General features: G+C 42.2%; 1 protein-coding gene across 1 annotated transcript in view; it reads left to right on the plus strand.

Annotated features, from left to right (window-relative positions):
- The window catches only part of robo1 (roundabout, axon guidance receptor, homolog 1 (Drosophila)), a 126771-nt gene that overhangs the window by 86188 nt on the left and 17324 nt on the right, over positions 1-23259 (plus strand). The window contains exons 4-18 of the mRNA XM_062419704.1: positions 2887-3007; positions 4179-4317; positions 4516-4643; positions 8901-8909; positions 10440-10564; positions 10793-10964; positions 12622-12827; positions 14914-14995; positions 15204-15372; positions 15468-15634; positions 15718-15839; positions 17586-17817; positions 18699-18820; positions 20343-20514; positions 22583-22783. Of these exons, the coding sequence (XP_062275688.1) occupies positions 2887-3007; positions 4179-4317; positions 4516-4643; positions 8901-8909; positions 10440-10564; positions 10793-10964; positions 12622-12827; positions 14914-14995; positions 15204-15372; positions 15468-15634; positions 15718-15839; positions 17586-17817; positions 18699-18820; positions 20343-20514; positions 22583-22783 (2167 nt within the window). The remainder of the gene's footprint in view (positions 1-2886; positions 3008-4178; positions 4318-4515; positions 4644-8900; positions 8910-10439; positions 10565-10792; positions 10965-12621; positions 12828-14913; positions 14996-15203; positions 15373-15467; positions 15635-15717; positions 15840-17585; positions 17818-18698; positions 18821-20342; positions 20515-22582; positions 22784-23259) is intronic.

Consider the following 23259-nt stretch of genomic DNA (forward strand, 5'->3'; position numbering starts at 1 on the left):
CTGTATATGTGATTTTGTGCACTGCTGCTGTAACAGGCTAAATGACTCAAAGTTGTGTCCTTGTAGCCTGCAGTAGTGTTCAGCCTTCTGTGGCACTGAAAACAAGGTCTGGTAGATTTAACAACACTGCATGTACCAGCTGGTGTTGCTCACTGTAAACTTCCTGTCAAGCACAAAATCTAACAGGCTGAGTGTTACCAAATGACCACTTTTAAAGTAGCGCTAGACGTCATGTATGACTATCGAAGTATGTGTAATCAACTGTGGTAAGAGACAGGAGTCTGGATGGTGTCCTGTGGACGCCCATTTTACAAAAAGGACAATCACGGTGTGATATCCACTGTATGTTTACAGTTTAGCAAATGTGGTCTGAGTGAATATAGGACTATAGAGAGAAGCAGTGGGTAGAATATTTTCAATGTGATGAAAAGCTTAGCTTGTCAAAGGGCTCCTCATCCTGCCTGCATTGTTGTTTGGTTCAGTCCATTCCTCCCACCACGCAACATGCTGGAACGTGCAGTCTCCTTGGTGAGCACTGGTGATCAGAGCGAGGTCTCTAACCACCTGCAATGGGGATTTTTCTCTCTCTGTACTCCACTTTACTGGGACGGGTCAGCTTGGCTTTGGCGGCTGCTACATAAAGAGGAATTAACTTAGATAAGGAGGACACATCAGAGAGAACCTTTTCTGTTTTCCTATCTGTTCTAGTCAGCTGTGTGTAAACACCAATGGCATGCTGTGTGCCATCTTGCATATATTCATGACTTCATGTGGGTGGTTGTGTAAAGTTTCCCACCATGCCATAAAAAATGAGGTAGGCGAATTACCCTGTAATGCTTATGTGCCACTACCAGCAGCTGCCCACGTTCCTTTCAACTTAGTCAAAAAGGTCTTTCAGGAACAATGAGGGAAGGATAAATAAACAGAAGAAGGAAAAATGCCAGTATTTAAACCTAGACCATTGTCTGCTAAGAGCAAAAGTCTGTCGGCGGCATCATAAATGTCCAAAATGCAGCACATTGTCCTCCTCCTTTTGTGCACTAGTTGTGGCTAATTATCAGTCTGGAAAATGAACGGCTGTGTGAATACAAACAGAGTTCATGCTGAATGGGGGCTTTTGCATTATCAGCACTGCCAAATGACACGAGACAAAAGGCAACAGGATAGAGCCATCTCCCTGTAATGCAGGGATAATGGTCAGATTGTTGGGGCTTTCAGCAGCCTGTGTGCTGCGCTGTGTTGTGTGAGAGGATATGCATGCAGAGAAAAAGAGGACCGCTGCTGCATTCATTTACTTTAGCCAGCTCTCAGAATCCCTGCTGCTCTGGCACTCCAAATATGCCTTCTGAGAATGGGAAACTGCCACAGACACACAGTGGTAAGAATATGGATAGAGTAGACAGGGCCTTAAGTGGATCCTCATGTCAAAGCCATGTGGAACCAACAGTACGCCCCCCTCTTCTTCTGCTGTATGGTCTGCCCTGACCTTGGGCCTTTGTGAGTGTCACAGTGTTTTAGCTGTTAAGCCTTTACTCAAACAAACAGTAACATAATGATACTTCAAACCCCTCTAGCATCACAGGGTGCCCTAAATAAGCCAGCCTTCCACAGCCTCTTCAAGTCTCTCTGCCTCCTGTTTTACCATGAATATTAAACAGGGGTGAAGGGCTGAGGAATGCCTCAGAATCTGGAAGAATGTGTCCGGTTACAAAGTTGTCCTTCAAGAAATCTTAGACTTAGACCAGCTGCTCTATAAAAAACTAAAATCAATGTTTCAGCATATACACACCGATTTAAGTTTGTTCTGTCTTTTTTTTTTTTTTTTTTTAAGAGTTGGAGTGAGACATATAATAGCATGCAAGTCAACACACATGTAGAGGGGCTTGAGTTTGACATTGTACTCATGGGGAAAGCAGATTTTTGCAATATTATGTGTCAAGTTCTCTGTCAGTGGTTCTCTAATGAGGGTATCGATTACATGCTTGCAGGTGGTGGTCCTGGTCTTGCTGGCTGATGTGTGCATTTTAAACCTTAAGCTCCATCAAGACGCAGAGATCATTGGCGCACCATGCTATTGTCTGCCTCTGTGTTGACTGGCATGGTTGTCAGCTAAGAGAAGGGCTGAGGGGCCTGTGTTGGGGCCTGTGCTGCCTTTCTGACTGCCTGAGAACAAAGCACCTCCTCTGGCCTGTAATCAAAGCCCTGGGAAATAACAGACATGACATTCACCTGGACAAACACACATTCATTGCTGTGTGTGTGTGCTTGAATGTGTGCTTGAATGTATGTTCATTTGGTCTCACTTGTAGTTGTATGTGTTGTATACACAGAAAAAATTCCAAGAAACCTATTCTTTAAAACATTCCATACACTAATAGACAAAACTGTCCAGAAGCTCTTTGAAGCAACTGGAAAAATGCTTGCGGTCCTGCCGTGCCTCAGGTGTTCCCTCAGGGACTTGCGGTTGTGTTGGATTGGGAAAGTGTTTTTGGCTCAGCTTACTTTGAGGAGGAACAGGCTGACTGATAGTGATGTAGACTTCAAGTGGAAGCTGAGTGGGAAGAGCATAAAAGCGCTAGAGAGATAGAGTAGTCCAGTTCATCTCTGTGTCTGTAAACTCAGAGCAAAGCCCAGTAAAAAGAGCTCCTCTGCACAAAGTCATTATGTGTTTGTGAGTACATTTTATCATGGTGTTGTAATGGCCTTTTGGTAAGTAAATGCTCACAGGCATTCTTGAGAGTAATCAGGAAATGTCTTGTAATGTTTGGCCTATGCTGTTTTTTGTTTTCTGTGTCAACCACAGCCCCCAAGCATCTCAGACTTAGACAGAATATTGCTGTTTTACATCTCCACGTTTAGCCTCTCACCTCCTTTTCTATTCCTCAGATTCGTGGAGGGAAGCTGATGATCACAAATGCAAGGAAGAGTGATGCTGGGAAGTACGTGTGCGTTGGCACAAACATGGTGGGAGAACGGGAAAGCGAAATAGCTGAACTTACAGTGCTTGGTAATGAACCAGATTTCTCTATTAGAGTGTCTCTATCTGCTGTCTTTTATTCTCAGCCCACATAAAACCCACAAAGATACATGTGCACATTCACACACAGTTTTTTTCTGTTTGTCTGCTGTGAGAAACAGAATCCAGATGTTAAGCTTTGATTGTCTATCTCCCAGGGAACTAAATGGTGTCACTGACCTTTATCAGATAGTGTGAGATGTCCTCCGTTCTCACACTTCACTATGAAACCCACACTGACCCCAGCAACGTCTCTCCTCTGACCAGCTGCACCCTATTTCACCACAAGTGACCTCTGACCTTATATCCCTCTCTGTCCCAAGCGGAGAGCATGTCCAGACTCTTGATTTTATCGCCAGCTTTTTCACTTCCTACACCCCTTCTCCTCAGAGACCTCTTGAAGTCTGTCTGTAGGAACAACAACAAAGCTGGATTTGTCAAGATAAATAATTATACTGTACATACAGAAAAATAAAACTGCCTCGGCTTAAAAGAGGCAAGCCCTTAGCTTCTGTTTGAGTGAGTATCCTAAACCAAAAACTCAGTTTAATCATAAGCAACCCTGAATAGATTTGGAACCAAGTCTGAAGGAATGTGTTCAGAGCAAGAGAAAGCTATGTCTTCTTTAGCCTTAGTGAATATAAAAAATAAACATTGGACACGCTGTGGTGACTTTTGGGGCTGGTGATCAGAGAGAGTCGGGGCTGGACTTAAGGGTGATGTGGTTCACAAGATGACAGAAGGACTTAGACCTTTCTGTGTAAGGGTTTTGCAGTGTCCTGTCTTCAATCAATTTAGTTTCTTGTCATGCATAATTAAAGCCTAAACTGGACCACAAAGTAGTAACTGTTTGCTGTCCTGTATTTTGTCTCGTAACAAAACACAGGACTTTATGTTTATGCATACAGTCTAGTCAAGAGTGTATTTTTTTGTGTATGTCATCAACCATGCACCATTTTCTTGTGATGTTGTGCTTCATAATTTTTATTCCATTATATCACATAAAACAGGTCATGTCATAAGGCCAATAACAAAATGATTTAAACCAAGCTTCTCTACACGATGGGTTTTATTTAACTTTGAATATAAAGTCAAACCTAAAGCCTGACTATAAAGAATGAAGATTTATTGTTATGTTTAACTCATTTGATCTTTTTATCAGAGCGTCCCAGTTTTGTGCGTCGCCCAAGCAGCCAAGTGGTGTTAGTGGACCAAAGTGTAGAGTTCAGGTGTGAGGCCCGTGGCGACCCAGTTCCCACTGTGCGCTGGAGGAAAGATGATGGGGAACTGCCTAAAGGAAGGTATGACTCATCAACTATTCGCCATTCATCACACATTACCTACCTCCCCCACCCTCTCCCTTTTTTTGTTTGATCCTCTGCTTGCTTTTGTCTATATCGTCAGCTGACGCATTTTGCATTTTTTCTCGGGGTCTGTGTATACAAAGTTTTTGTGAGAACTTGACCAATATTTGTGTCTGAACACCTGTTTTAATCCAGATATGAGATTCGTGAGGACCACACCCTGAAGATCCGTCGTCTGACCCCAGCTGATGTAGGCTCCTACACCTGCGTGGCAGAGAACATGGTTGGGAAGGCGGAAGCAGTGGCCACCCTCACCGTCCACGGTAAGACAGAACACAGGGCTTCAGTTTTACACTGTTCAGTTGGTCAAATATTTTATTTACAGCCCCTTGGAAACTACTCTAAATTCATTTCCATTTTGGGTTCTTTGTGCAGCTTGATTCAAATACAATTTAGCCTGGCCACATTGCAATAATAGCCTCTAGCTTTAGTACTACATGGTCATCACTTTCAACTATTCTCTCTCAATTAGCTCATTGATTTCTAATAAAATAAAACGCAAAAATCCATAACAGCTGTAGAGTTGTGCACATGGGAGCTCGACTCTACAATCGATTTCATTTGCCCGATACAAGTGGCATTTCTCAGGAAGCCTGTCTTCCCTCATGTTTTAAGACATACAGTACTGTTTGTGAACCTATAGAATATCTGTGTGTCTCTTGTAGCCCTCTCCATTGGACGTCTTATTAACACAGTGAGAATATAAAGCAGCCGGTCACAGAGTGTGAACATTCAGAAAGAATCCATTCAGAGGAACGGGGGGCTAGGATCACCCCAAAAGCCTCTTGAGATTCATAGGAACACAGGGGCCATTTAACGCCAATCTAATGGGAATGTTGGGAGTCGGGTGGGAGGAGAAGGGCGGGGAGGAGGAGGGGGCTCAGAGCATTGGAGGTGGGGATTGGATAGAAGGACAGTGGGTATGTTGGTCTTTGGTGGTGGCTCACCACTGATGCATAACGGGTTGGGAATTGGGGCTGGGGGCGATTGTGGTGAAGACGATAGAGGGGGAAATAGGTTTCTGTGTTGAGGTCAGTCATATTAATGTCACTACCAGCAGTCAGCACAGCAGAGATATAAAGAGACAAGGCAATTCTATTCCTCTCTGCTAACCCCCACCCACAAACACAGATACTTCATCTACACATGGCCACCCTTTGCAATTATTTCTTTATTTTTCTCCACAAGACAGCAATCTTCAGATTGGTTTGAGGAGCAAGATTAGGCACACCTGTCAATAAACCCATCAATATATCTACTTCTCTTATTGCCTTTTTTCACTCTTTCGTTCGCCCTGATGAAAGCTTACTTAATGAAGGGGAACATAATTGATGAGATGGTTCAATAAACTGTTTTCTAGGCTTAGAACCATATTGGAAATTCTAAAACCTCTGTTGTTCTCAATGGAAATTAAATGTCTTACCCTAAGGCCAATTCCCTGTTGCCTGCATGCAGTAGCAAGGCACTGACCCTCTATTCTTGCCTTGTGCCTCCCAACTCCCCATGCTCTTAAGAGTGAGAAAAGCGTGAAAACTGAAGTAAAGGTTCTTAAATTGATTACAGTTCAGGAAAGAGTGTTTGACATACAGAACCAGTCAGTTTAGACACAACTTCCTATTCACTTGAATGATAAAGTGCGTCCAAACTTTTAACCGGTTCTGTAGATTTAAAGGACAAAGGCCAACGCTTAAGTGTAATATCAGGTGAAAGGCATAACAGCATAACATAAATCACAGGAATTCTCATACTGCTCTCACTGTTAGATTGGACTGATGCCTGAACATTCCTAGAACCATTTCCATTTACTCTTCAGATCCCTAAGCTTCATCCAGGGCCAGGGAGGCTGTGGGCACAGAGTAGTCCAACTAATTAAAGACAAGCAGGCCGCAGTCCCACGCCCGGAAATGACATGCTTCTAATTACAGATGCGGGCATAGTAAAGGAAAGAAAAGCCGGGTAATTGTAGGTCTAAATGAGCCAAAGTAGCAGAAACGATGTATAGGTAGTAAGATGCCGCTGTAGTAGTGAAGACAACAGTAATGTGGGGGGCAGCAGTTTAGTCTGTGGGTTTTGTGGGCCATGCTGTCGGTCTGTTTCAAGAGTCAAAGTATGGCAAGATTGCTGTGCCACTACAAAAGAACAACTGAGAAGCTGAATAAAATCACTTCAGAGCTAGCGAGCTACTGGCAGGGAGAACTTCTCAAATCCTAAGTGAAATTAATGTAAATATTCTTTGAACCCAAGTTTCTAGCTATTCTGCTCTGATATGTAAATGCAAAACCAATTGAATTAAAATCAAGCATAGATGTCATTCCCTACAGTGCTATTATGCAATTTGCTTATCATTGCAATATAGTATGTGAAAGTGAAATTAGCAATATAGCAAGACCCACAGTGTTGAAGATATTTTTGTTCAAACTAAATCCCTTTCAAGAACTGAACAGTGTATTAGAAGAATCCAGCTCTGTATGGACAGAGGGGGATTTTCACACCCTCCATGGTCAGATTGTCAGTGAACAATGCAGACATTGTGGAGGTGGCACCCTGGGCTATTTTTCTTTCAATGTGCTCTGCTCTTGTTACTAACTTAATCAGTGAATTATTGTCTTACATGTGTGTTTGCCAGGGTGCTACACCTCCTCTGGACTTATAAATATGTCAAGTAAAATATTTCATTGATTGATGGAAGAAGCACATAATTGGCCAAGTCACCAGCCATATTTAGATTTTCTTAGTAAAATCATTAATCTAAGCCACATGAGAATGTATTAAAAAGATGGCCTCTTCAGCTATTAAGTTAGGGTGTGCATACATGTATTCTTAAATATTTAAGAATCAGACGAATGCATTTTGATGTGGGTCTGGTGTGGTTAGATAATGCTTATATAGTGTTTTTCTTAATTAAACCTTACCGATGGACTTCTACCGTAGGAATGTAAGTCCATAGCTTCACACAGTGTTGGAAAGGATTCAGAAAATCAACGTGTTATTTTTTCTCAGCTTGTTAAATTTGCTGTTAGCAGTGATTTATGTGTAGAAAGGCCTTGAATGGAATGGTAGTCCCCAGAGCAGTGTTGCTAATAACCCATGTAAAGGGTCTGGAAGGAGACTTGGAACTGGTGCCAAAAGAGATTGAATGAGGGGAACTTTCTTGTCAGCAGTCTGTGTGCTGTTCATGTGATGATAAATACCAAAACCTGATTGGGCGACACATTTAGAATTGATGCTTTTGCAACTTTATCTCTGTATCTCTGCATTTTAGATACTCATTCTGTATTGCCCATTGTCATACAAAGTTGTGAGGGCCGCAATTCAGTTGACGTACAGTATACAAAGTCTCAGAGCAAGACAGAGTATTTAAAGTATGTTACAGACCTCCCAATGGGAGCTACTATTAATCATGCTAAATCCTCTGCATGCAGTCATACTCTGGTGTTGATGTCAGCCCCACTGAACAGCAGCTACACTCAAATCCACATTAATATCTCTGCTGTGGTCTTTGCTACATAGCCTGCCTCCTATTAGGCTGGAGGCCACAATGCTCAGTGAAACCCCCCCCCAGCCTATCTGATCAGCTTATTGATAGAGGTTCCCCTCTGCGCTGGTAAGCTTGCAGAAAGCCACAACAAAGTATCCCGGTCAGATTTAGGGCTCACCTCTCCCTCCAGGTCCACAACTGTGATCACAGCAGCATGGGAGAGGTAGGGTTACCTAATTAAAGGCTTAGACACACATGAATGGATGTGTGTAGGTGTTTCAGGTGGTTTGTGTATTTGTGGGTGTGTATGTTCTCATGATTGTGTGTATCTAGAGCGTCTCGCACAGGGATAGCAGTGAGCGCGTTCTTCTGGGAGCGTTTGATGTAAGTCTTATCTGCATTTTAAAGGCCAGCGAGAGGTAGGGGGAAGAGGGGAGGGTTGGCCATTACTCTGACTGACAGCGTTTATGTTTCCGTGGGAGCCGTTGAAGCAGACAGATTAGATAAGGTGAGTGATTGGCCAGGGGAGATTTATGTCCAGAGAGTGACAGTTAACATTCACCTTGTATTTTTATGGACCAGGCTCACATTTGCCAGGCTGTGTTTGAGGGACTGTGATCTAACTGCTCCTTGGGTGCTCCAAACCTCATTAAGGGCACAGAGACATTCACCTTCACACAACACCTGGATAGAGAGGGGGAAAAAAAGAACAAAGCCTAATGTTGCTAAGCATAAAACATCTGCCTTGTGAGTTTCCTGATGTTGTCTGTGTACCATCTTTGTCATTTTCTCTGTGTGTGCATTTTAATGCATTCCTGATCACTCATGGTAATTATTCTTAGCCGTGTGTATCTTGTGGTCCCTAGGGTTTGAGTCGAGGGTGAAATATGACATGTCTTGTTTTCATTGAATAATAATAACATGAATATTTGTACCTGTGGACATCACATTGTTATTTTCCTTATTTCTTCTTTGTCATGCTGTTTATTATTTATTTATTCATCTTTGGGTTTTTGTTGTTGTGTTTTTGTTTCCTTTTTAGTCTTGTCTGGTAAGTTGAAATGTCACCCGTCACCTATTCACCGCCCTGACAGAGACAGGAAGCTGTCACAACCCCCCTCCATCCTCCTCCCATCACTTCTCCACCCTCCAATCAGCACTCATGTTTCTGTTGTCAAGGGCAACAGTGACAAAAGGACATTAATGGGTAAAAATATGCTCAGTTTGGGCCTCCAAGGTAAAGGCGCATCATTTCATTCTATTATTTTCCCTTTTTATGCATTACCAAACATCCCATCTAATTCATGGACAAATTATGTCTGTATCTCAAATGACAGTTTTCAGATTGCTTTTCTACGCAACGCCTGTGTAAAAAGGATGTAAATGTTAGCAGGTGTATAATATTTAGATGCTGTATCCATTGTCCTTTAAATTGAAGGTTTAACTGGCCTGCATCTGGACCTCTGCATTAGGGTGTCTCCACACATTGTTAAAAGATCAAGTCCTAATGTAGAGCAGTGGTGGAAGAAATATTCAGAAGTAAAAAGTACCAATACAGAAATGTAAAATTTACAAGTATAAAAATGAAAATCCTACTTAAGTGGAAATGTTAGTAGAACAATGTATTTAGTGGTTTGGTCCCTCTGACTGATATATAATTATATGTGACATCGTTAGATTGTTAATAGTGAATCATCAGTGTGTAAGCAGCATGTTATTTTTGTAGCTGCTAGTGATGGAGCTACTTGAGTTGAAATACTTTATATACTGTCAGCTAGTTTAGTCAATCTTTTCCCAACCTTGGTGTCCAGCCCCCCCAAAGGGTCACCACTGGTTTCATCTTTAACAATGTGTTGTATTTTAAAACCTTTATATATTATCCATAGTGTAAAATCTTATATTATTTGTCTAATAAATGTAGTGGAGTAGAAAGTCCAATATTTCCCACTGAAATGTAGTGGTGTATAAGTATAAAGTTGCTTACAAAAGTACAAGTACCTCAAAATTTAACTTCTGTTGAAGGGGAGTTTTTCCTTGCTTTCGTCACCAAATGCTTGCTTGTTAGGGAATATTGGGTCTCTGTAAATAGCACAGTCTAGTCTTGCTCTGTGTGAAAAGTGCCCTAACATAACTTTTGTTGTGACTTGGCACTATATAAATTAAACTGACTTGATTGACTTGACTCAGTCGGAGATGGAATTTGTCATTAAGATGCATAGATAAAGCATCTTAGTAGAGGTCTGTGCTATTGGAGAGTGTCAGCATGGACAGATGGCTCAAATTTATTCCCCATTTCCATGTAAATTGTAATGGTCCATGCCCTTGCCCATGCAAATGAGGGGGCATGGGAGTTACTGTTTTTTTCCTATTCATTACATCTATAATATGACTGCATTTTGAATTTTATCAGCGTACTATTTAATCTGCTGTGCACACACCATGCAATGTTTTGAAAACTAGCCTGCATGCTTTTAGTCAAATAAACCAGACCACTTGTAACTGTACAGATGAGAACTACAGTTGTATACTTATGGTGTGTTTGTTTATTCAATGGCTAACCATTGTCATGGCTGTCCTCCAGTACCCCCAGCTTTTGTGGTGAGACCAAGGAACCAGGTGGTTGGGGTTGGCAGAACGGTCACCTTCCAGTGTGAGGTCACTGGTAACCCACAGCCAGCCATTTTCTGGCAACGAGAAGGCAGTCAGGTAAACAAAATAAACTAAATTACAGTTTTCATGCCAAAATGCTTTTGAAGTTCAGAGAACATTGTTACCTGCAAATCATCTGTCATGATTTGAAAAGCATTAATAGTTCTAAACTTTGTCAAGAACTCTTTTGTTCACTTTATGACTTGTGTCTCAATACAGATGTTAAATGTTAAAAATTAATTTGCTGTAGCCTCACTGTATGTGATCTATTTTCATCCCTGGCAGAACCTGCTGTTCTCCTACCAACCTCCTCAACCATCCAGCCGATTTTCTGTATCCCAGACCGGGGACCTGACCATCACTGATGCTGAACGCTCAGACGTGGGATACTACAGTTGCCAGGCCCTCAACATTGCTGGCAGTGTCATCACCAAGGCTTTGCTAGAGGTCACTGATGGTGAGCAACCTTCATTTTAAACACAGTTTATACATACAGCAAAGCCTCAAAGGGAATTAGAGGAACATTGAAAGAAAACTTGACTGGATAAATATTGGTATTTCAGATAATCTTTGGCTCATGAGGATAATGCTGTTCATCTGAAATACTGCAGTTGTGCTGTAGAGCATATTAATATCCGAATTGAGGTTTGTGAGGTTTGGTCTGGCCTGCTCAATGTGTTCCTGTCAGAGGTAGAGACTCACTGGTGCCTGTGCACCCAGACCGTGGCTCAGTATTTGGCTTTGCTGGCTTCACACTGGCTAATGTCTCCTTTAGTATTCCATGGTTGGCTTGCTGCTGTGTACCGTTGGAATACTGTGGCTGTGTGGTGAGGTCTGGATTGGGTCCTCTAATTACTTTGCTCGCCAATCCCTGTCAGCCTGGTGGACTAACCTTGGCTTTATTCCCACCAGTCCCACAGAGATCTGGGCAGCTATTATTTTGTCTATGACACACCTAGATTCATCCCTTCATTTACCAAATGTCTTTCTTCATTTCAGGCCTACAATGGTATGCTCCATCTCTCGCTCCACTTCTCTCTTTCATTCTGTCTTGCTCTCTGGATAATAATAATAGTTATTAAAGTGAGCAGGCCGCACTGAGGCCACCACCTCTCCGCAGGCAGATCTGGTAATAACAGGTCATGCTGACAATATTTTAGTAATTGCACCATCCCCGGCACAAAAGCAAAGACAAAGCGGGCCAGAGATTACACCACAGCATGGTTCTGAGGATCTATGCACACATATATACATCATTATGTGTTGCTTTTACACTGTGTTAGGTATTAATTTGATTGCTCCTCACTGAATGTAACGTGCTAGTAAATCAGTAGAGCTGACAGCAATTGATCATTAATAGTGCTATGAATAATAATAATAATCGGGGGGAGGCAGACAACCTATAGCAGGAACATGATGAATCACACACAGTATGGACAAAATAAAAATGGAGAAATTATCAGGTGCATGTAATTAAAGTCTCATGTTTTCTTCTTCTCTTTTCGAACCCCTATTGCTCCTCTTTTTTTGTCTCTCACATACATGCTTTCTCTTTATTTGTTGTGTGTGTTTTTGTCTGTTGGTTCAACACCCAATATTCACAGACTGGGTAGCAGGGAGGAGGAGTTTAACCCTCATGCTAATAACATTGTCTGTTCTGGCTAGATGTTTTTATAAGCATTTTCTCCCTTGTTTTGTGTTTTATGGCTGGGGGAAGGGCCAGGGGATTGTTGGCCACGAGTGTTTATATGCATAGTGCCAGGCATCTGGTAGAGCTGCAGCGTTAAGTCTGAAGTATCTGAAGCTGTTTCATTTTAATTACGCTGCTTTTATTTGGCTAAGTTCAACTCCTGCTGCTGAATGATTAGAAAAAGGCTTCCAGTTCTTAAATTGGATTCAATTAGCCTCCCACTACCATTGCAGTTTTCACATGCTTACATTGTTACATGCTGTTTGTCAGATTCTCACCATTTTCTGCCTTTTCTGTGTTTCATCACACAAACTGAATATAATTGTCTGAATATGTTCTTCTTATTACACCACATGAACACCTTCACAGTTCTTCGTTTTCCATTTCTCCACATAATTGCTCATTCTACTCCCTCCTAACACAGTTGTGTCGGACCGCCCACCACCAGTGATCCGACAGGGTCCAACCAATCAGACGGTTGCTGTGGACGGCACAGTGGTCCTAAATTGTGTTGCAACTGGTAACCCCGCCCCCACCATCCTGTGGAGGAAGGATGGAGTGTTGGTGTCCACCCATGACTCCAGGGTCAAACAGCTGGACACAGGTGCACTGCAGATCCGTTATGCGAAGGTACTATTCCTGCACACATGCCCTTTTAACATCAAGCAAAGTAAAAGTAACTGTACTTTGGCATTTAGAATTAATTTGTGATTGACTATGAATGTATAAGCTTGCATTATATGTCTATGTTTACATATTATGTTTTTAATCAAGATTTTCTATTAGGCTGACTTTAATGTCACAATCCATTCAAATAAACTTCAAAGTTGTCCACATCACTTTCATAATGTGCTCAGCAAACCCCCGCTGGTTGGTAAATAAACCATGTGTTCCCTGCCAGCAACCAGCCCGCAGTGGGCTGTCAGTCAGTTGTCGCGGGTTTGAAATGGCGTCTGTGAAGTCGGACAGTTTGTACTTCTTGTCAGTCAGCAAGCACAGTGGGTTTTAGGTATAATTTAGTGTGTGAGCATGTGTGTGTGTGTGTTTGTGTGTGAGAGAGAGAGAGAGAGAGAGAGAGAGAGAGAGAGAGAGAGAGAGAGAGAGAGAGAGAGAGAGAGAGAGAGAGAGAGAGATGGCAAGCTGTGTGATGCTGAACACACTCTTAGGGAGAGACAAGTAAGGGTGCTGACGTGTCTTCCAGATGGAGGCGTCAAAGGGTCAGAGTTTGCGTCAGTTTGCGGTGTTCTGATGAATACTGGCATGTCTCGTGGTGACAAGATTGCAGTGTGATTGGCCCGCCAGTGAGAGGCAGACAGGAGGGGATGCATCTAAACTTACGGTCTATGATCGGAAGCTCTCTCATGTTGAAGCTGAGAAAACCCTGCAGGCACTTTACATTAATGAACCTTTCATTTCTACATGACAACATTTTAATGAAGGCATTTTTGATGCGTGAGGTAATTTATTTTATGAATGTGGTTTCTGTGAGTGTTGTTGTTATTGAGTTTTAACACACATTCTTACCTACCAGTCAAATAAATAAACACTTTGAGGGTCGCTGGCAGAACATGTTCACACTCAGTTATTCAACAATTTATCTTTTTCTGTTTTGCTCTATTTATTTTGCTTATACACCAGCACAGTAGCCCTTAGCATAATGCTTTACCAACAAACCACAACAGAACTATTTGTCTTACTCACAGACATTGAATGCAGTTGACACCACAGACATTTAAAAAAAATATAGCAATGTGAAAATATGCCATGTTTTTTTACCTTTGCCAGCAGGATTATGTTTTCTGTTTTGTTTATTTGTCTGTTAGCTAGCAGAATATCTATGAAACCTGTCAAATGACTTCTAATAATTTTTGAAGAAATCTAGGCCATGAGCCAAAAAGCACTTGATTTATATTTGGTCAGGATCCAGATACAGGTACGGATCCAAGAATTTTTTGAGAAAGGGCTTTTTCTCTGCTCTATTTTCTCATGAACTAGTGCACTGAAAATGATCTGGCACATGTTGTAGATGATTGTCTCCCATTATGTGTATTTGGATTCAGATCCAAAGCAAATGCAGATTTCAAACTTCTAAACATGTTTTTATTATTAAAAGAACACATTTAGAGGATTGTTCAGTTTCTCCAAGTGCTTTCTAGTTTTGTTAGACATACACATTTTGCTAAATGTTCATTTTAAACTTTGAATGTAATTCTCCCTTCTCATAATACACATTTTCATTTTTCAAAGGGTGCCCTGAAATTTCAGTGTACCTCACTTTTCTAAAGACAGTTATATATAAAAGCGTGTGCATAATTGAAGTACCATATATGTTCAGCACAAACTGTCACTACATCTGTTGCACAGAACAACTGCTTCCATGTTTGGTACTCAGGGGGATGGTAGACGGAAAAGGGTCTCCAATTAGTCTATGATCCTGTGAAAATCTTTTCCATTTGACTAGGAATCGTCTGCCACTTGGCCTTTCCAGCTGCTTTCACCCAGTCCCTGCTATGAAAGAGATGATATTGAGATTATCAGGCAATGACAGCTGCCTGTTACAGACTCCGTCAGAATGTCAATAAGCTGAGCAGTGATGGTGGGGGAGTGATAGCAAGAGGCAGAAAGAGGGGGATGGACTGCTACCAGAGAAGGGAAATTATGGCAGGCGTTGAGATAATTTCTATGTAACCAAATATGCCCCCCTCTCTTCCTCCAGCTTGGTGACACTGGCACCTACACCTGCATTGCCTCCACACCCAGCGGTGAGGCCTCATGGAAAGCCTATTTAGAGGTCCAAGGTTAGTGAGATTTTTGTTTATCCGCAGTACTTTTCTACTAGCAGGTGTAGAGTTTGTAATCATTTTTAATTGCATATGTTATACTAATATTTATTCTGATGTGCAAAAGAACAAGTCAAATTAGAGAGAAGATTGGAGGAGTGTGCTGATTAACAGCAATACACTATATTCTCACCTGTTTCCTTTCCTCTGTCTGCTCTACATTTAGAGTTTGGTATTCCAGTCCAACCAAACAGACCTACTGACCCAAACCTGATCCCCAGTGCCCCTTCCAAACCTGAGGTCACTGACGTTACCCGGACCTCTGTCACTCTTTCCTGGAAGCCTAATCTTAATGCTGGAGCCACACCCACCTCCTATGTAATAGAGGCCTTCAGGTAAAACTATTTAGCTTGACCATTTAATAAACTAATAATTGCATGGATGTATTAAAACCTTTTGAACCACAATTATCTTTGTTGTGTGTCCACAGTCATGCATCAGGGAGCAGCTGGCAGACCCTGGCAGAGCATGTGAAAACTGAGTCATTTGTACTGAAGGGCTTAAAGCCCAGTGCAGTCTACCTCTTCTTAGTACGGGCAGCCAATGCCTATGGGCTGAGTGATCCCAGTCCTATCACTGATGCTGTGAAAACACAAGGTGAGGACTCTTTATTCTTTTTATCCCCTTTCGGTTAGTAGTTTTAGGCTATATCATTCATTGCTATGTGCATCTGCATACAGATATCCCCCCTACTAGTCAGGGTGTGGACCATCGTCAGATCCAGAGGGAGTTGGGGGAAGTGGTCATCCACCTGCACAACCCCACCATTCTCTCCTCCTCCTCCGTCAGGGTACAGTGGACGGTGAGTATCAAGAATACCTGAATGTCTATTGACTGTTTTTAACACAGCTGCAGTCAGCTACAGTTTGCCATATGGATCATTAGTATAGCTGGTCACCAAAAGCTCCATGGTTAGTTCAGTTATGCGCCTACGGTCAATTTGTCAGGCCATTCAGCTGAGCTTAAGTGTTAACGTCCTCGCACCCTATAGTGGAAGGACACTGCAGAGAGCAGCCTGGAACACAGTCTAAGTGTTCTTAGTGTCCATCTGGCATGGGCCTGAGCTGGTCGGCTGGCCAGAGACCAACGATCTGCAGCCATGCCCACAGACCATGCAATCCTGCCCAAAAGCTAGACTACAGAGCACAGCTTTCTGCAATAGGCCATATAATACCATATAGCAGTGTGTGGCGTGCCAGTCTGTGCCCTCTCAGATTGAAAACACTTCACGGCTGTTAAAATAATACATGTGCAAAGGAAGAGGCGGCCAACTCATGCTCTTAAGTGGAAATGGCTTACAGATGTTAAAGCGGATAGGTGGGTGAGGAAGAAGGAAATAATTGGGAGCTTATGGTGACGTTTCTTTGCCCTTTCAAGCTGAATATGAAGTAGTGTGTGTCCACCTGAATTTGAGCTGCTTTATGTCCTTTTTTAGAATATGACATAGTAAAACTGCAGATTATAGCTTTCCAGTTACACAGCAGATATCTGTTTTCAGAATGGTCTTTGTTTAACTGAAGGTACACTCAAACTGCTTTTTCTTTTGACGTAATGCCACCTCTACATTCCCAGGTATTATGAAGTGCCACAGTAAATGAGTAAATGATGAATGGGAATGGGAAACGTGAAAAGGATACTGACATGTCAAGACTGATTTAAAACATTACTGCCCAGTTACCCTGTCTCCTTGGAATGTTCCAAAAAGAAAAGAAAAAAACACGATATGAGGGAGACTGACATTGTAAGTGCTACAGTTTCCTTGTTTTGTGGAGATAAATCTATTCCCAGTGTGGAGTTTCTTGGTTTTACATTTTCCTTTGTGTTGTGGTAAATGGTTGCACAGTTTTCAGGCTAATGAAGACCACCTGAGCCAGCAGCATATGTTATGGGGGAGGGATAAAGAAATCACTACAATCTTTACAAGCCAGTGCTGCTTGCCTTCCACAGGGACTCATAGGAATATTAGCATACTGGTTAGCGGTTATTCTTTTCTCTAAACATTCTGGATCACAAAGCAAAATTAATTATCCTTAGATTAAACTAACAGACAATTGCCTTACAATTACATATGTCCTCTTTATTTTGCTACATCAAACCCCATTTAACTTTGTTGTATTCTCGACTTCTGGTATTCCATATAAATGTCCCCTTTCTCCCTCTCCCTTGACTTCAGCAGCCAGTCAGTACACTAGAGAGCAAGACAGGATGAGACAGGCTGTTCTGGGAGCCAGGGCCCTATTTAACCAGCTCCAGACTTAGAGGAACCTCTGGCCAATGACCTCATACTGCGGTTTGCACAAATCGCTGCTGATCCAAATGGCGCATAGACAGACAGTCAAAAAGAAAGATGCAGATGTGGATGGATAACCAGAGGGGTGATATGATGAGTTAGCACACCATTCAATGCAGCGCCTGGTGTATCAGTTGCACGAATCCATAGCTGTCCAGTAATGCTACAGTCTGTTACATTACTATCATTTTTCAATGGTAACAGTTAAGCACCTAATCAAGTCAAGCTGACATCACCTATTGTCTGTGTTTTCACTAGGTGGAGCAGCAGGTGCAGTACATCCAGGGCTATAAGGTGATGTACAGGCCTTCACCAGAGGGGCAGCAGAGGAGTGAATGGTCTGTGTTCGAGGTGCGAACCCCTGGGGAGGACAGCGCTGTTCTGCCACAGCTTCGGAAGGGAGTCACATATGAATTCAAAGTCCGCCCCTTCTTCAATGAATTCCAGGGAACAGACAGTGATGTCAAAATTGGCAAGACACTGGAGGAAGGTGGGGGATGTGTATGAGTGTGCGAATGTGCTTTAGTGCTTGCATGTGTGCAGGCATGTTTTCATGTTTACACAATTTTGTATGCACAGCTTGCATGTGCAAGAGCATACAACAGCTGTTCACAGCAGGCAGTGAGGGAAGAATTATTCTACATTAAAATGTGGTGTATTCAAGCATGCTAGTGTGGATGTTCAGCTCTTCAAAAGGCCCTATAGAAACCCATATGCTACACTCCAGTAAAAGGGTTGTACTAATTTTTCATAGGGTGTGGTTATGACAGTCTCATGAGGTTTGGTTGAAACCCAACAGCAAATTTTAATCTGTAGTGAACAGTTAAGAGAAATATGAGTGTAAAGTGTTTACTGGAGAGTATATGTGTGTGTTTTGTTTGCGTGGGAGTGTTTTGATCTTTTTCTGCTGAATTCTCTTTTGTTCCCACTTTTGTTGATAATTGTTTTCAGAGCTATATACATGATGTTTGTTCTCTCCTAAGTAGAAAACTGCCTGTTTTCATAGCACTCACTCACACTATGATTATGTCTTTTATATTGCATTAATAATTATTTGAGTTTAATTATCACAGGGTTAGAGTTCGCAAACTAGCATACACCCCACCAACATAACTCACTTTCTGTTCAGAGTAAACAGTTATTTGCTTTTATTCACCCCAAAAGCATTTGTATTAAAGTGTTCAGATGAAAGCTTCCTAATTTTGATTATTAGTCCTTTGTTCTCACCTCAGCTTTAGTCTCACACAGAGATAAAGGACACATTTTGACAGCTAAACGGGGAGGTGAAACAAGGAGAGACTGCACGTAAATAAAAAATCAGTATCATGTATGAAGGTGTGTTCTTTTTATCTTTTGTCTACCCGCCTTCAGCCCCCAGTGCCCCCCCTCGCGAGGTTACAGTGACAGAGAGCGGGGATAATGGGACCGCCATCGTGGTCTCTTGGCAACCCCCTCCAGAAGAGGAGCAGAATGGGGTGGTCCAGGAGTACAAGGTAACACAAAATACAGTGAGCAGATTCCCTGAAGTGTGTGCAAGTGGGACTCGCACTGTAGAGACACAAAGGAAACAAACAGGGATGCAGACTGAGCAGATAACAGAGATATTGCACAGACATAGGAAGGTAACAAATTCCTGGATGCATCTTTGTAGACTCTTCAGTGCTTTTCCTCTGTGTGCAGACAGATACCCAAAGACTGAGAATAAAAGGAGTCAAAAGCAGAGTAGCTGATGAAAACTATTGTGAAACAGTGCCATCTGCTGGAAATTGTGGACTCATACATTGTGTGGCATTTCAAAGACATATGGAGGGGCAATTTATGTGGTAGTTATTGCTGGTTTTCTTATTAATTTAATGGTATTCAGTACTGTCCCTATGTGTTTTGTGGGGATACAAGGTTTGGCTTCAAATGATGCTGCATTTTAATTAGCCTACTGCACTGATACAATACATACTTAAAATAATTTGACATTTAAAAAGCAAAATATTTTTAGGTTTTTGTAGAGATATTCATGTAAGGGCAGGTAGTACATATGGTAGTGGGGGAGAGATGATAATGACCAAGGACAAAATAATAAAGAGACAGACCTCTATTATAATTTCAGTCATTTCTCAGGTCTAGAGCTGCGCTAATGCATTATTCAACCTATAGCACCTCTTTCTGAGACCCCTTTTCCTCCTAACTTGATAATGTATGCTCTTAGTGTGATAGCCTTACTTTGGACAGTGCTGTTCTCTCATACATTATGCTGTGGAAGTCCTGTATTTTAATTGGACAGCCTTTTTGTGTCACTGGGAATATAGGTTAGTGGTAGAAAGAGAGATGAGGCAGAGAGAGTGAAAAAGTTAAGCCACTGTTCATTTTCCAGGGAAATGTTTTCTGGTGATAGGCTTTAGAGTAATTTCATGGTTTTTAAGTCTAGCTCGAGAGTGTTCCCTGCTCATTACTGGTCCCCAGAGGCTCACATTAGTACAAATATGCACACATGTATAGTACACTCCTAAGGAAGTGTGTATGTTAACCTAGTTAACCAGTGGGAGGAGGTTGGGGGTTAAGGAAGCAGAATGTCAGGGGTTCAGGATGTGGAGGTCTACAGGCCTCATATTGCGGTGAATGTGTAGTTGTCTTTGTGACCCCTGTTTGAGTCACCTTAGGAGATTGCTCTCCTTCCTGGGAGGGACAGCACTTAGCTTCTGCTGAATTTGGGTTATGGGGCCGATTACTTATCCCTATTTGTTTTTCATGGGCTTATCGCTACACCAAGACGTGTTGCAGCTACATCAGGTAATACTCACTCTGTGTTCAGAAGAGACTGTAAAGCATAAAGCCATGTTGTACAATGTTTTCCTACCTTAGAGATGTAACACAATACCCATGGTGTGCTACAACTGTATACTTGCAGCACCAACCAGTTATAGGGACAAAGATCATTGGCAGCTACCAAAGTGAATGTTGTCACAAAGCCTTCATAACATTTCCTCATTTTAAACTTTGTCTTTGTCTCTGTTATGGCAGATTTGGTGCTGGGGGAATGAGAGCAGGTACCACATCAATCGCACAGTTGACGGCTCAACCTTCTCCGTGGTGATTCCCAGTCTGGCCCCAGGGATCCTCTACAGTGTGGAGGTAGCAGCTAGCACTGGGGCTGGACCTGGGGTCAGGAGTGCTATCCACTTTTTCAAACTTGGTAAGTAGAAACATCCTCTAGGTTTCTCTAAGAGTACATAATATTGTTTTGTTTGGCTTCCAGTGGATACATTGGCTGTTTTTCAATGCGTTGTCCTCTGGCAATCCTGGCACACAAAATGAAGCTCAATCATTGACAAATAATTATGACATTAATCCAGTCTTGTCAAATTAAGAGCTTTTCAGTGATATGACTTTGACTGCCAAGTACACAGACAATTACGTAACTCCTGTCTTTGTAGTAATGGACATGTTCAAGCCCCTGCCTGCTCGCTCTTTCATTATCAACAGTAATGCTTAAAACGGTAATTGAAATGATTACTGTTATACTAACATCATCAAACTTGCCACGGAAGTGTATGATAATTTTGAATGACAGGGAACTTTCAGGGTGCATATCTGTCTGTTCAGTTTTTGTTCACATTAAATTGGCTTTTTCCCTAGCCTGCCTAGCTGGCACTGTGATCAACACAGGCACATTAAACCCCCGTGCGGCAGAGCTGTTGAGCTAGCTACTCCACCCTGCTCCGCTCTCCAGCCAAGGATGCAATGTTTTCTGCCTTTGTTCCGCTTCAAACAATAAAGGCAATAATGAATCCTGTACTCTGGGCTCATTCATGACATGTTATTAATGCTAAGAAACACAGTGACCGTATCAGGGCGAGTTGTTGTAATTTACTTCTTATCTTTTGGTCTTCTTGTTTAGACGGACAAATTCTTTGAGAAATTTGGCCAGTGTTATTCCCCAAAGCTCTGAGTGAGCCTACTCAGCTGACGAATGGAAAACACATGAATAGCAGAATGAGGCAGAGAGAGAACTCCATCTGGTTTTAAATGTGTGATTGAGTAGGCTGGGATGGGCATGAAGAAGCATCAGCTGTGACTGATACAATTTCTCTCACTTGAAGAGTTCCTGTGGTGATTGTTGCCATGTTCCAACACTGGACTGGAACAATGTGCCTCGGGGACCAGCGCTTCACCCAAATGCATTTGTCACACACGGAGCTTGTGTGCGTCATCTCAGCCTAGATACCTGTACAGTTCCTTGTGGGCTGCTTAGTCATGTCGGCATGCTTCGTTCACTCGGCCAGACAGAGAAATAGGGAAGACAGAGAAGTGAGAAGAGAGAAGAGAGCCGGTAGAATAGAGACATGGACTGAGTGTGTGAGACAAAAACATACATAAAGATATGGAGGGGTAAAGGCAGGGAGCTGGTTTCTTTAGGGACTTGTTTTTGCCTTTGGCTTAGAGAGTTGATAGAAAAGAGTGGCTCCCACATGAAAGACTTGAGAAAAAGAGATGAGGACAAAGTAACACGAACATGAAGAAATTTCAGAATGGCAGGGGGTGGGGCAACTCGGAGAAGTCTTTCATGTATCACGCATGAGGGAGAAACACAGAGAGAATAGACAGATGAGGAAAACAGACCAAGAGCGGGCTTTTGTGAGCAGCTGTACAGACAGTGCCTTAACAGTGCATTTCACAGCCGAAACAGCTTCAAGGCATTCACACCTCTGCTTTCCACAGATGTGCCTCAGTTTGCTAATTACTGTGGTGTCTGTATTTGAGGATCATCTCATTGGATTTATTTATATGATTATGAAACCACCATTGTGCGGAGTAAATGATGCCTGTCTGTGTTTTCCTATCTGGTTCCATCAGGCTTGTGTGGTACACAGGCTCTGTTTGAATGTCTTTGGTTGCTTGCGTCTGCTCACCTGCCATTGTTGACTGGGATTTGCGATGAAAGCCTTTTTAATAATAGAGAGAAGCGATTCCATTTCCACAAGCCAGCCTCAAACTCACCTGCTGAGCTGAAGAATCTCTTTGTGTGTCATGAGACAGAGAAATGATCTTAATTTACTGTGCTGACTCCATTTATTGTGAATATATTTTCCCTATTTCAGTCTTTTCCACTTGGTCTCAGTTTTAGGTTTTAAAATTTGTATCACATTCCTATCTCCCTTCATTTGTGCTATCTGACCTTAAACCACCAAATGTATCTTTTTTACCCTTTCTAATCCTGCTCTCATATCTCCTCCAATCACTACCCCATTTCCCATCCTCAGATGCATCTGGGCGAATGTCAGAGACCATGCACCCAGAGAACCCCCTGTCCCGGCAGATCTCAGATGTGGTCAAGCAGCCAGCCTTTATTGCAGGCATAGGAGCTGCTTGCTGGATCATCCTCATGGTCTTCAGTATCTGGCTGTACAGACACCGAAAGAAGAGGAATGGCCTCTCCAGCAGCTATGCAGGCATACGCAAGGGTCAGTGTGCAACACTACACATTTTATTGTACTAGGACTTTGCACTTGAATTTCCAATTTGCAGTACTGGTTTGAGGTTACAAAATTTGGTGAGGAATTGCTTGTAAGTTTGTTAGTGTGGTTGTTCTCTGTTTCAATTCAGTTTCTTCCATTTTTGTCATCCCCAAATTCTGTCAACCTATTTCACATCCTCTCTCGGTAACACACAGAAAGAAGTCTTTGTTGAGCGCTCAAGATGGAAGTACTCTCCTGTAGAGTATTAAGACATGATTTGAGCTCCTACTGAGAGTGCTGAATGAAGACTTATTTTATTTCTTTTTCATACTTCTGTCACACTGGTTCTGCAAGGGTGTGTGAAGAGTGTTTTCACTGAAGTACATTTTGAGGTCCAACAACTCCCCTTTTAGCAACTCCCTTCTGACTGTGCTGAGACAAAGAGACTGTCTTGCTGTAATGAAGGACATACTGACATTTTC

Source organism: Scomber scombrus, chromosome 5, assembly GCF_963691925.1.
Source record: "Scomber scombrus chromosome 5, fScoSco1.1, whole genome shotgun sequence".
Taxonomy (NCBI): Eukaryota; Metazoa; Chordata; class Actinopteri; order Scombriformes; family Scombridae; genus Scomber; species Scomber scombrus.